General features: G+C 37.3%; 1 protein-coding gene across 8 annotated transcripts in view; it reads left to right on the forward strand.

The window, feature by feature from the left end:
• The window catches only part of MAST4 (microtubule associated serine/threonine kinase family member 4), a gene marked incomplete at both ends in the record, with an annotated part of 610,384 nt that overhangs the window by 486,437 nt on the left and 108,657 nt on the right, over positions 1–15,290 (forward strand). For all 8 annotated transcript variants that reach the window (XM_080702972.1, XM_080702973.1, XM_080702974.1 and 5 more), the window contains one exon: positions 3,360–3,448. In XM_080702972.1, the coding sequence (XP_080559098.1) occupies positions 3,360–3,448 (89 nt within the window). The remainder of the gene's footprint in view (positions 1–3,359; positions 3,449–15,290) is intronic.

The raw sequence follows: 15,290 nt of genomic DNA on the forward strand, positions 1-15,290 counted from the left end.
GTCACTGAAACCTGGATCCGTAACTATTCTTCAGTTCCACTTCTGTGTTCATGTGCCTGTTTCCTCAAGAATGAAAACTGGAGCAAACATTTTACAAGGCCAGATGCCCAGCTGAGGATGAATTCTGAGAGATTTCTGCTAAAGGAGAAGTGTTTTTACCTGGTAGAGCATCCTCCTTTTCCCCTCCAGGGTGACTCTGCCTGAGAAAAGCAGGCAACAATGGACTTGGTCACACTGGTACCAGAAAGGGAAGAAACTTTTATTTTGTTTCAGTGATGTTTCCACTATTTTATCACTCTGTGGATTAGGTGAGGAGGTGTGGTCACAAACACCTGGGGAGCCTGCCTCACGCTTGGATGCCCTAAACTTCTTCCATGGGCAGAAAAGTATGTGAAGCTTGGATAAATAGAGTGGTGGCAGAGGTGAGCAAACATTCTGCGCCGTGAACAAATGCCACGAACAGTCAAGCACACTACAGTTGTTATCACTAACATGGGGAGTGCCAGGTGTGGTGACAACCTATGTCGCAAATATTTACAGTTCTTGTGCCTGTGGAGCCTCTTTACTATGGGATTAGATGAAGGTTGTAGGACTGGGCATTTAACTCAGGGTCACAGGAAACTTGCCTAGCAAGTACAGGGCCCTGGGTTCAATCTCCAGTATTATTTTTTTTAAAAAGCAAATTATAATTTATTTATTGAAAATCAGGTCCCTAGAGCAATAAGAGTTAGGTGACTATCAGAGGTATCAGAAGCAGGTGATATTGAAATAGGATAACTGTCCCCTCTTTCACCTTAGAAAACTTACCTGCAGGATATCTCATTAGGGACTCAGGATCTTAAAAGACTGATATAAATCAAAATGTAGGTATTTTGCAGCTCAGTACAGTATAAAATGGCCCATTACCCTCAAGAATATTAGCCAAAACTTAATTTTTAAGCCCAAGAACATACTTCATAAGTATAGATATTTGTTTTGTATATTACATGGAAATCTGCCTTGGCCTGTATTTTATAAACTCAGTATTCATCACGTTGGGACATTTCATGGTTAAAAGCTTACTCTTTAATTTTTAAGAGATTCAAGAAGGTTCCAAGTGCTATAATTTTAATGCCCTCTCTAGCTCTATGTTGGTTATTGATAGAGAGTTATCAAAGACATATTCAGTAATGTAGTATGCTTTGATTTTTTGTGGCGTTTGACAGCGAATTGTGCCTCCAATTTAAATAAAACCTCCTTTCAGGTTTAATTTACACATATCTTTATGAATCGCATTTTTGGAATTACTTTTGTACTCTTTTTTAATAGGCTTTAAATAATGAATACAATTCTAAGGTTTTCTTTCTCGTGTTTTCTTTAATTATTTTAAGTTGGAATTGTTGACTTTATTTTATATGGTATGGTAGGAGTATACTAAGCATTCTATACAGTTTTAAGAAAATTCAATTTTTAAAGCTTTTTTAAAGAAATGCCATTATCTGATTTTAGTTTTAAGTAGGATATTTCAATGACATTCCTACATAAGATATTAATTAGATGACTAGTGATATTCATACACATTTCTTATTCATTTGATATATATATAAATTAATAATTAGGTATTGAGAAAATCTTTTTAAAGTATATAGATCAGGTAATAAATAAAAGAAACACAAATATCCATTTTCATAAAGATTAACTTGAATTTTACTTTATTTGTTCAAACAAATTTGCTAAGATTTCCAGGATATAAATCTGTCATTTTTAACTTTTTATTAACATCAGCAAGTTAATATATTTAATATTTCTTTACTGAAATAAAATGAGACATTCATTTGAATTAACACTAAATATATTGTACAGTATCTTTTAGAAACAATCAGGCTATCTGATTTAATGAATATGAATTTAATAGGTTGAATACAGTTCTTGATAGATGAGTTGGTAATTTCAGAACCCACCTTAACATAATTAAGTATCAAGGGTCTGTTCTTATTTGACAGCTTCTTTAAGGCTGAGTAAACATGATCGTAATTAAACTCAGAGATAATGCTAGGGGATGCTGATTGCTGCAGGAGGGAAACTAAAAGAGATGCAGCCTGACCTGAAGAAATTATAAATAGGAGAATGTTGACAAATGGTAATAAGCAGCAAGCATCTGAGACAGAGGATTGGCTCCCAAGTCAGGATTGCTGAAAGGAACCGGGTTTGCATTTGAAATGTATTCTTTGAATATTCAGAAAAGCGCATGTTAAATATTTTATTCAAACCTTGCCGTATGTTAAGGTTTGTATAAAAAAGGGAGTCAGGTAAACAGGCCTGTTTTGGGAACCAGGTATTATAACAAAGTGTTCTGAATACCAAAAGCATCACAATAAACTTGCAATGATTATCGAGGGCAGGACAGGCATAGGAAGATGGAGTCACGGCTCCCTGAACGTCGTTCTAGAGGAAGTGAAGGAGGTGACTTGCGGGGCCTTACCACCCTTTTCTAACCACTGTACTGATGATAGGGAATGAAGAGCCAATCTGTATTGAAGGGAAGCAAGTAATAGTGCGTTAAAATCCACTTCATCATCAGTGAGGTTTGTATTTGCTTTATTCTTTGAGGCTTGCAAAAGTTACCTTAAAGTCACATTAGCCACTTTATAACTTCCCACTAGCAGAAACGGGCAAAAATTGTTGCCTTGAGCCCATAAGTAGTAATTTATCTCAATGTAAGTATTTGTGATATAATCCAGAGCTAGTAAGCTTGTGAAAAAGGGCCCTCACTATTATTTCATATGCACTGGGATATGTTTTTATGATTCCAAAACATGTTCCTTCATAATGAATTTGATTGCAGTATACAATATGAAAAATGAATGAGTGATGAAGTATATTTATCATTTATCTCGGGCATCGGCTGTTCCATTGACAAAAGGCGCAAATATGAAATTTGTCTAAATAATTAGATTTTTAATTAGTGCATCACTGTAAGATTAATGTCAGCGCGCTTCGTTGCATGTAATTTTCTATTAGAAATTTCATGTCAACAAAGATGCTACCTGTGGTTTGCTGATTTGAATCCTTAATTTATCACTTGTGTGTGTGTGACATGTCACATTTTGCAGACAAGAGCTGAAAGGAGGCATTTGATTACAGCTTCACTGGTGGTGAGGACTGTTCCTGGTATTATGCTATATGAATACATTATACTTTATAATATTCAAGAGACAGACATCCTTCAAGCATTAGCGAATTCATGTGAATAGTGTTAGCAATAGCATAAGCAAATACTATGGGTTGCTCAAATTCATCTATGCCAACTTTGAACATGCTAGAACATTGTTGGTGCAATATTCTCCTTTTAAAACTAGTGTTTGTTTTCTTTTTGACAGTTGCCGAACAAGCAACCGGAAAAGCTTGATAGGCAATGGACAGTCACCCGCGTTGCCTAGACCGCACTCGCCACTCTCTGCCCACGCAGGTAACAGATCGCCCTTTCCTGAGTTTTGTCTTATTTCTTTTTGCAAGTTTTTTCAGTATTTTAGGTTCTTACCAGATCCAGTGCGTCTTTGCATCCATCTTGGTTTTCCCGTTACAACCAGGTTGTTTTTTTCTGAAATAGAGAATTCTATTTTATCTGCAATCTTTTCCCCAATTGTTTCCCAATTATTTCTTTATCCATATCTAAATGTTTGGATGATGCAAGACATGTTTCCATGTTGAGAATATATTTAAGAAATGCAGACATGGTAGCTCACACTGAAGAAGATAAGTGTTGGGCATTATTCACCGTGTTTCTTCCTAAAATTGAACTTGTTTGTTAATATTGAGATAGCCATTGTGGAAATGATAAAAATGTAAGAGATGAGGCTTTTGGCCTCCAGTGCTTCATAGAATTGTTGAAAGGCAAAGGCATATTACAAAGCCATGCAACAAAGACTGCTTTGTGTGCTTTTCTATTTCTAAGTTTTGTCCAAGGAATTGCAAAGAAAAAAAAAATAGTTCATTCCAGTCAGGAAAGTTAGAAAAGACTGCTTACCCAAGATGTTGAAAGATAGGCAAGATTTTGGCAGCTAGAAATAGGGTGAAAGAAGCTGGACATGGTGGCACATGCTTGTAATCCCAGTAGTTGGGAGGCTGTGACAGGAGGATCAAAGATTTGAAGACAGCCTCAGCCAGTAGTAAGACTCTCATCAACCTAGCCAGACTCTGTTTCAAAATAAAAATAATATATGGTTGAGGAATGTACCTTGGAGGTAAAATTCTCATGGGTTCAATCCCCAGTAGAAAGAAAGAAAGAAAGAAAGAAAGAAAGAAAGAAAGAAAGAAAGAAAGAAAGTAAGTAGGTAGGTAAGTAAAAGGAAGAATTACAAGTATGTGGTTAATGTTTGGGATGTGTATGCTTGGCTGTATAGGAGAGCATGAAGACAGAAAGGCAGATGAGAGTCAGAGAAGGGAAGGAGTTCTGACTTTGGGTGCTGATTCAGGATTTGAGGAGGATCTGTGTTTTAGGACCATGTCTTTGGTACTGCAAAGGATGATAGGTTAAAAAATGAGAGGATGCCTGCTTCCCTGGAAGTCTTGAGAAAACCCTAGTTTGACACTGGTGGCTCTCAGATGATCTTTACTTTATGCTTAAAAGCCTGGCTGTCACTGTCTCTCAGAAGGTGGTCTTTGAGCGCCGAGGGTCCCTCCAATTGAGAGTCGCAGTTGTCTGTTTATGTGGGGAGAAGGGAGAGAGTGATAGTTTATCTGTTGCAGTGACATTTTATTTTCCCTGCAGTAATAATGAAAAGGTGATAAAGTAAAAAGGTAAAAGATAAACCGATGAAATTAAAGTACTGTAAAATGACCACTAATATTCAGAAATGCTTCCCCCAGGAAAAACTTTAGAGAATCTCTTGCACATGTAAGGACGTGTGCTTGGGACCATGCATGGGGGCACCGTGGTTATATAGTAGTTGAACACTTGAACCCGTGAAGACCTTGATTAGTTGAGAAATAGGCAAATGAATTATGGCATAGCCATATATGGAAAGCACATGATGAAATAGCTCTGCACATATCTTCATGATGAAACTCAAATGTAGTGCTGGGCAACAAGAGCAAGTTGTGGAAGAGTATCACTTAAACAATTCCTAAGTTAACATGATACTGAATGTGATATTTTGTTTAATATTATGTTTGATAATATATGATACCTATATTATACATATTAATTGTAAAATTATGTGGGTGTGTTTATAGTAAGAGTTTAAAGGAAAAAATGGTAATTTTAAAGACCAGTGTGTTCTTTTTTTTACAGTACTGAGATTTGAACTAAGGGGTGCTCTACCATTGAGCTATACTCCCAGCCATTTAATTTTTTAGTTTTGAGACAGGGTCTTGCTAAGTTGCCCAGACTGGCCTTGAATTTCGATTATCTTACTTCAGCCTTTTGAGTAGCTGGGATTAAAAGTACAAAGTATGCACCAGCACGCCTAGTTTAAATACCATTTTTTCTGACAGTTACTTCTGAGAAGTGTGAGGGGCTAAAACTGGAAAGAGGGATGAATAGTTGGTAATATATTTCCAAAACTGTGTGATAAGATCACAATTACTTATTACCATTTACAACTTTGAGGTTTACATTAGGTTCTTGTCATAATAGTGAACTCCTACAGAAGGTCAAGCAAGGATAAGGTTTTTTTTTAATCTTTGTATTCCTCCAGCACCCAGTACTGCCTGGCAGTACTACTAGGTGATAAGTGAATGAAGAATTCTGCTTCTCATGTATAATTCAGTAATGATTTAAGAAATGTAATCTTATTCCTCTTTGTAGTGTTTCATAGGAATTTCTCTGTCCTTTTTGCGCCTGTTGATTAGTCTTATTGCTGTGTTTTTCTTCAGTTCTAATATGAAGAAGAAAGAAAATGTGGTAGAGAGTTTAATGACCCTTTTTATTATTTTTCTTTTATCTGTCTGGTCTTGGCCTGAATTATTTTCCCATCAACACTAATTTCCAAACTTAGAGTGGGCAGAGAGAAGCCTGCTGTTTCGAGTCTGAGAGGATTTTTCCTTATTTTGTGGAGTTTATTAGAGGCAGATCAAGTCCATCAGATTTTTTGTGAGAAGTGGCATTTATCACAGCCTGGTAGATTCCTATTTCTGCAGAAAAAGAAAAAGTGTGAATTAAATAAAGGCCTGGCCCTCACATCTTGATCAGGTGTGGTGCTGGCTCGCCCACCATGCATCCTTCCCTCCTGTCCCCACCTTCTCCATCCTGTGTTGGTATCCTGGGTTGGCAAGGATTCCTAGGGGTCCCCATGAAAAACAACAGGAAGAAAAACTGCCCTGTCTCAGCACTTACTAATCTAAAGCTAGAGCTACACTGTGTATTTTTTTTTAGGGAGAGATCATGTGAGCCCAGCTGCCTCTCCCTGACAAATGATTCTGAACACATCCAGTGACTCAATAGAAATGGGCACATAAATTATTTTGTGAGGGTGTCAGGAATACTTTGATGAAAAAGAGTATCTTTACACCCAAAATAGTGTTTGTGAGGAGCCAGAGATTTGTAAAAGAACAGTGGGCAGTATAGTCCCATTTTATTTTAGTTAATTAATTTTTGTGGTTCTGGGGATTGAACACAAAGGTGTTCTGTCTTTGAGCCATACCCCCAGGTCTTCTGTTTATGTATGTATGTATTTATTTTTGTGTTGAATCAGAATCTTGCTAAGTTATCTTATGCTGGCCTCAAACCAGTGATCTCTCTGTCTCAGCCTCCTAAGAACTGGAGTTGCAGACATGTGCCACCACGCCTGTTTTAGATGGTCCCATTTAAAAGAGAAAAGTAGAAGCCAGGCATGGTGGCGCATACTTGTAATCCCTGCGCTTGGGAGGCTGAGACAGGAGGATCACAAAGGTTTTTTTGTTTTTTGTTTTATAAATTTTAAATTTTTATTTTTTATAAGTGGAACATATTGAAAGTGGTGTATATTTAGATTGTGTTTCATGCCCTTCCCCCTCCACTTCCCTTCCCCCCTCCCAATAGGGAGTGTCCAGGTTAACCATGTTTTATTTATGCTACTACACATATTCGTATGTAGCTCCTCCATTGAACAACCTCAGCTTTCTTCCTCACCTATCCTTTCATTCAAGCTTTGCTGAGATTTCCCCTCCATCATCTGGAGTCCCTCTGGTATTACCACTACTCCCTAGCTGGGGCATATTACAGAAAACATATGTCCCTTTTCTTTCTGTGCTTGACTAATCTCACTTAACATAATGTTCTCTAGTTCCTTCCATCTTCTTGCAAATGCTATTATTTTATTCTTCTAAATATAATTAATAATAATAATAATAATAATAATAGCTAAATAGAATTAAGGATCACACAGTTTTGAAGCCAGCTTCGGATGTTTTAAGAGACCCTATTTCCAAATAAAATATAAAATAGGTCTGGGAGTGTAGCCCAGAGATAGAAGGCCCCTGGGTTCCATTCCCAGTACCACAAAAAAAAAAAAAAAAAAAAAAACAAGAGAGAGAGAAGTAGAAAAAATATTGTCTCCTAGTTCCAGCAAAATTCTTAAGCATGAAATACAATTTAGACATTCCCAAATAAGAGACTAATATATAGCTCTGAAAGTGACAATTTCTGTTTATTAAAAAAACAGAGTATGAAAAATATTTATATGCTTAAAATGATTGCCCATCTGATGGCCTTAATATGCAAAGAGCTTGTATAATTTGATGTGAAATGGTGAATGAGCCAACAGAAAAATGGGCAAATAGCCTGAATAGCATGCCATAGAAAAAAGGGCCAGCAAAACATTTGAAATGCCATGCCATTGCTATCATAAGAGAAATGTAAACTGGGATAATGAGACAGTGTCATTTACCTAGAATTGTGTAAACATTGTTTTAAATTAAGAAAATCCAATAATAGCAAAGATGTGGGGAAACATCTTCATCTTTTCATATAATATGAATTTTGAATGCATTTGTACAATCATTTGGCTAGTGGTCTGCTTCACATTCATTTACCCTTTGGCCCAGCCTATCTTTATGAAGGTATATATCTAGCTGATATTTTCATAGAATAATAGAAAATTCTAATTGTAGCACTGCTTATATTTAGCAAATGGAAAAGTAAGTCATTACCAGGTTTTTATTTAACTTGTCCTTCAATAATGGACTAGTTAAATAAAGAATGACTCAGGCATATAACCTAGTACTACATGGTTTTTATAAAGAATCTGGTGTTAATGGGAAGATGCTGAAAATTAATCATTAAGTGAAAAATATGCATGTTATAATTTCATGTGTGTGCACTTTAAAGTATATACACACATACATCTATGTTTGTGTTTTCATGTATATTCATAGGAAATTTGTGGAAGAAAGGAAAATTGTTTACAGTTTATTTTTGGGCATATGTAAAGTAGAGAAATTAGCATATAGTTTTTTATATTTAAAAATGGCTCTAAAAATAAAACAAAAAAACTCCAAATATTTGCAATTATTTTCTGTTGCTGAACAACAGATTACTAAAAATTGAATGGCTTAAAACAACATGCAGCTATTAGTCTTATGGTTCTATAAGGCAGAAGTTGGACAGGCTTTTGTGGGTTTTCTGTTCAGGATATATCCTAAGTACACAATCAAGACTCTTATCTGAAGGTTGGGGAAGAATGCACTTCCAAAGCCATGGAGGTCATCAGCAGATTCAGATCATTGCCTTTGTAGGATTGAGCTCCCCTTTCACCCTGGCTCCATCTTCAAGCCAGCAATGGCATATCCAGTCATTCTTATGCTTCAGATATGACTACTCCTTCTTTCATCAGCCAGAGAAAATGCTCTCTTTGTGAAGGGCCCACTCAGATAATCTCTGCATTTTAAGGTCAACTGATTTGGTACTTCAATTATATCTGCAAAATCCTTTCATAGTAGTGCCTAGATTAATATTTGATTGGATGTCTTAGGGACCAGGAATCTTGAGGAGACCATCTTCAAAATTCTGCCCACCACAATATCACTTCCACGCTGAATTTTATTTCAAATGGGTAAGAATATGAGCTCTCAAAGTGACGCTCAGCAGGCAGACTAGAGAAAGTTAAAGGAGACCCAGTAACCCCAGGCTTTTAAAGTCCTGAAGTAGCAAGGCTAGCCATACCATATTGAACAAAATGCTTCTTTCTTTTCTTTCTCTTTCTTTCCTCCTTTATTTCTCCATCCCTTTCTTTCTTTCTTTCCTTCTCTCTTTCTTTTTCTTTCAAATTTGTTCTGTTGGAAATTCACAGATGACTACTTTGATTAACTTATAAGAAGCTTTCTAGGTAGAACAGAGTCTTACTTTCATATTTGGCAACTCTAATTATTATTATTATTATTATTATTATTATTATTATTATTATTTTGGTGGTACTGGGGTTCCTGGAAACCCTTCCACCTCCGGGCTATACTCCCAGACCTATTTTTTAAAATATATATTTTTATTTGGAAATAGCGTCTCTTAAGCCACACTGGCTTCAAACCTGCTTGATCCTCCTGTCTCTGCCTCCCAAGAGCGGGGATTACAAGTGTGTGCCACCACACCCAGCTTCTAATAATTGTTAATAACAGAAAATATTCTTAAATCTCTTAAGCACATATATATTATGTTATATACAATTTTGGTTATAAAGCAGTTTCATTTTTCCCCCTGTGGTGCTGGGGATTGAACCTAGGGGTGTTCTAACTCTGAAGAACATCCTAGCCCTTTTTCATTTTTTATTTTGAAGTAGAGTCTCACTAAATTACCACACACTGGCCTGAAAACTGTGGTCCTCTTTTCTCAGCCTCCCAGATATTGTGGGATTTCATCGCTTAATATTAGTCACTATTGTGTTCGTGCAATTCTGTTCACCAAGACCCTCTTCAGAGACATACCTGAGCTAAAGGAGGCCCAGGTAAGTGAGAACAACAGAGAACTAAAAAGATTGTAGGAAAACAAAACATCTTCAAGGAGATACTTGGAAACCGGGTGTGGTGGCGTACGCATGTAATCCCAGCATTCAGGAGGCAGAGACCAGAGTATCTTGGTTTGTGGACAGCCTCAGTTACTTACGGAGGCCCTTCACAATTCAGTGAGACTCCGTTTCAAAAATAAAAAGACTAAAATCTAGGGCTGGGTAATAAAAAGACTAAAATACAGTGCCCCTGGGTTCATTCCCTGGTACTACAAAAAAGCTTTAGCATAAGCACGAGTGGGTTGGACAATAAAACAAAACATCCCAAATCCCGCTATTGAAAATTAATCACTATGAACATTTCAATGTCTGTTCCTTTAGCATCTTTTCTTTTGGGCTTATAACTGGAAGTGGTTTGTAAGGAGATACCATAAGACATCATGTAATTTGTTAAAAAAAATCAAGGTTTCATTTTTTCAGACATCATAAAGACTTTCATCTCTTAGACTTGCTTTAGAGTCTTTTTGAGCCTCACATGGAAATTGGTCTCACGTCTGTACAACCTGCTTCCTTGCATTTGGGCTCCTTCAGTTGTACTCTGATCACACAACTCATTCATCACACGTGGCAGTACATCGGGAGGGGCAGAGGCAGGGGTTTTGCAGACAGCTTTGCTAACACACATGGACTGATGAATTCAAGAAGACAGTTTGGGATGGGACAGCATGAGAGCGCATTCTGGAGCACTAGAACTGGGCTGTAGCCCAGGGCCATACTTAATGTCCACAGAAATGTTATAATAATCTGCTGCCCCAAGAATGAAATGTCAACCATGAACTTGGAACATGTGTAGTTGGGCATTAAAGAACTTAAAAGTTGAAATTTTGGCCCACAATGGCAACCAGGTACTTACCTTTGTTTACTAACGTGTACATGACTGTGTTATTTTAAGGATATGGTAAAACTTAATCAGAAACATTGGCTGTGCTCCCATGACTATAATCTTCAAGACTGGTTTGGTTGAAAAATAAAATGTGAGTGTAAGAGTAAAGCTGATTGTAGAAAATATGAGAAATTATGTGAAAACACAGATTCCCTAGGAATGCACTTCTCAGGGATAACTCCCGTTAGCAGTTTATTGAATCTCATAGGTCTTTATCCTGTATGTATTGAGTGTATGATGTATGTGTCTGTCCAAGTCTACATGTGTCTAGAATGCCGATACTGACAGTTTTCATTTTACTCCTCCCTTGCCAGCACTGAATATTATAGTTTTTAAGATCCCATCAATATAAGCCAAGCATAGTAGCTTAGTATTCATAACATGCATCTTTTACTGTGCAATTTTAAATGTTTCTATATTCATTAACCATTTGTATCTTCTTTTAATTCATCTGTACTTTCACCCATTGCCCCCTTTTTCTGTTTTCTTTTATTGATTTTTAAGAAATGAGATATCAGTGCTAATTCTTTGTATTCTCATTAGTATTAATTTCCAGGTTGACATTTGCCTTTTTTAAATCTCTCTCTCTCTCTCTCTCTCTCTCTCTCTCTCTCTCTCTCTCTCTCTCTCTCTCTCCTCCCTCCCTCCCTCCCTCCCTCCCCTAATCCAATCTCAGCCTTTTTCTTTGCTGCTTCTTCCATTTTTTGTTGTTTTCCTATGAGGCCACAGTTTCATCTTCAACAGGACTAGACTCGCTACACTTGCACTAAGAATTTCGTGCTCTGATCTTTTAGCTTGGCCACCCTCTTTATCCTTCACAACTGTAGAATCAGTGATACAGTTTTTTTCTTTTCTTATGCTTAGCCCCTCAGTATGGGGTGGCGGTTTTCCCAAGTGGTGAGCAAGTTTTTGAGCAAAAGTTTTTCAGACTCTTTCCCAAACTTTGTAGACTAACCTACAATGGAGAAGAGTCTGTAAGCCATGCAGACATTTCAAAAGTTTCTCAAAGCTATTGCAGCCTCCGAGGCTCCTAGGGGTGATGATACACCTCTCTGCTCAGAGGTTTGTGGTACCCTCAGAATTGCCTGCAGTTCACAGAGTGGATGATGTTGCTTTTGAGGTTTAGTTTGCCAGTGAGAGAAGCTTAGTCGGTAGAGATGAATGATCTTCAAGTTCCAGTGGTGGATGTGTCCTTAGATACGGCACGACCAGGGACACGGCCCTGATTATAATGGTGCCACTGTTTCATTTATTTTGTAACTTTCATTCAAAAACCTGCAGGAGGTTTTCCATGCTTGAAATATTACTTACCAAACTGAACCTGCTTTTCAGACCTTTATTAAAAAATATTCTTTCAGCAAGACAGTGACCTCCTTTGGCTGAATAGAAATGATAGCACAAGATAAATATTGTAACTTCTTTGTTTCTTTATATCTGGGGAATAGGAAAAGGCAAGATTATATGCCCACAGAGTCATAGACGGAACAGGAACTAAGTTTCTTGATGCCTCAAGTAATTACTGCTTTTAAAATGATATAAACTTTATAACATTATTATTATTTTGACCATCCATTGTCATATTTTTCTACTTAGAAGCTGATCTCAACAAAATTAATATAAACCTGTTAAGCTTTGTCTTTAGTTCATAGCACCTTGATGTTCTTATAGAGTTTCATTTTATATTGGTTAAAATAAGTGAGTAAACTTTACCCGGTTGATTATCTTTGTCAGCCTTGAAAAGAGCATCACTTTGGACTCATAGAAATTTATTAAAACCTTTAATGCATGCCAGACATGGTGGCGCACACTTGTAATCCCAGCATTAGGGAGGCTGAGACCAGAGGATCGCGGTTGGTGGCCAACCTAACCTACTTAGCGAGGCCTTTTGCAACTCAGTGAGACCCTGTTTCAGAATAAAGAATAAAAGTAGGTCATGGAATGTAGCTCACAGGTCAAATGCCCAGACCTGCAAAAACAAACAAACAAACAAACAAACAAACACAAACAACAACATAAAACAAACCTTTAATGTACCTTCAGACCCGTTTCTTAGTTTCTTTTTTTTTTTTTTTTTTTTGTGGTACTGGGGATGGAACCCAGGGGCCTTTTACCTCCGGCCTACACTCCCAGACCTATTTTATACTTTTTTATTTGGAAACAGGGTCTCTTAAGCCAGCTGAGGCTGGCTTCGAACCTGCGCGATCCTCCTGTCTCAGCCTCCCAAGCGTGTAGATTACAAGTGTGCACCACCACGCCCAGCTCCGTTTCTTAGTTTCTTAATTTAGTGTATATGTTAAATCTATAGCAACTGTTCTGAGCTTTCGAGAATTTCATAAACCAGTTTCTGTGAATTATAAAGAATGCTGTCTTTTTATTTCGTGTTGTACTCACAGTTTTTTTTTTCTTTTTAATCCATAGTTTTTGCGTAATTGTCAATTGTTGGCTTAAGTAATGACACATCTTGCCCTTCCTGCTTTAGGAAAAGAATGATAAAATCAGATGGACTGACGTCAGTCAGTGTGTTTTCCTACTTTTGGTTCTGATTTGTATTGAATCACTCATCTGGTGTATATACCAACATATTATTCTTTGTTAATTCCTTATGGAGATCATTTGTTCTATGACCTGTATTTATCACTTTGGGCCTTTGAAATATTATAATGTTTAGATGTAATATATTCCTAATAATAATTTAATGACTGGCATCTTTTATATTTCCCTAATTTCAGTATAAGAGAATTTATTGGGATGCCTTGTGTTTTAGCTTTTTATCATCTCTTTAATTATAAATTAAAGCCATGGGAAGTTGACTCCTAAATTTAATTTTAAAGCTTCCCTGTGCTAACAAAAATGGTACCACCTTTACTTATTTATGTGTTTATTTCAATTTTTTTCAGAACATGGGCCCTCTTAGGCAGCAACTCAGACAGATTCTATTTCCCAACTCTTTGGAAGGATTCTTCCTTCTGTTTTGTTGGTGTTATTTTAATCAAATGTGTGTGTGTGTGTGTGTGTGTGTGTGTGTGTGTGTGTCTGTCTGTCTGTCTGTCTGTCTGTCTGTCTTTATTCATCATCTGTGGCTTTTCTGTAGGTGTGGTTGTGGAAGTACCAGCTGACTCTTACTTATGTATTTTTCAAGTCAGAATCAACAGTACTTGGTGAAAAATTGGATGTTGAGTGAGAAAGAGTTGATCAAACGTAGCTTCCAGATGTCTTGCTGAAAATATAGAATAGTCATATAGTGAAGGGGAGTGAATTTCCCCCAATAGAGAAGACAAGGAAAATATAACTGAGGTAATGTTTAAGAGTTCACTCTGCCACATTTTGAGTTTAAATGCTCATGAGATAGCTAAGTGACAGAAATAGGAATTTGTTATATAGATCTGAGACTGAGATCAAATCTCTGTGGTCAGTACCAGTCGGGAGGCTATGTTAGTCGGCTCTCCATCACTGTGACCAACACACCTGATAAGAACGACTTAGAAGATAGGATGAAAGGTTTAGTTTGGTTCATCACCTCAGAGGTTTGGTCCATTATTCATTGGCTCCAAGGCAGAACATCCTGGCAGCAAGGTATGAGGAGCAAAGATGCTCAGCTCATGGAAGCCTGGAAACAGAGAAAGAGAGACAGACAGACAGAGAGACAGACACGGAGACACCTGGAATAGACATGATACTCAAGGCTATGTTCCCGGTGACCTGCTTTCTCTAGCCACACCCTACCTGCCTCTAGTTACCACACAGAAAATCCGTTCATATTACTAATCCATCACTGGATTAACTCACTGAGGAAGTTAGAGCCCTCATGATTCAATTATTTCACCTCTGAACACTGCTACATTGCCTGAGGTTTGGGGAGACATTTCAGATCCAAATCATAACAGAAGCCATTCATTCAAAGGCACTGTTTGAAACCGCAGGAGGCAAGGATGCCACCGAAAGGGAGAGTTCAGAGTGAAAAGCCAGAAACTGGGTCTGGGTCTCAGTGCCAACATGTTGATGTCCTCAGAGGACAAATGGCCAGCAGTAAAGGGAGAAGTGGCAACCTGAGAGGCAGAGAGAAAAAAGAGAAGGTGGTTTTATAGAATGCAAGAGAGAAAACAGGGCTCCCAGAATGAGGGAAATGACAATTGTGAAGTCAACAAACCCTGTCAGACATTTCACAAACATTTGTTGAAAAAATAAGCAACTGCTTATGTAATAATGCCCATATTGTCATTTAACTCTTAGGACTAAAAATGCAGCATATACCTCAACATAAGGCAATGTCACACACACACACACACACACACACACACACACACACACACACACGTGCGTGCACACACACACACAAAAGAGGGAATCTTATTAAACATAGAAGTATTTATAAAGTCCTAATTGCTTTACTGTAAAAGTAGTTACAGCAAATCTTTCTTTTACCTTTTCCATAATATAATGTTTCAACCACT

The sequence above is a fragment of the Muscardinus avellanarius genome, assembly GCF_963383645.1.
Source record: "Muscardinus avellanarius genome assembly, chromosome: 1".
NCBI lineage: Eukaryota > Metazoa > Chordata > Mammalia > Rodentia > Gliridae > Muscardinus > Muscardinus avellanarius.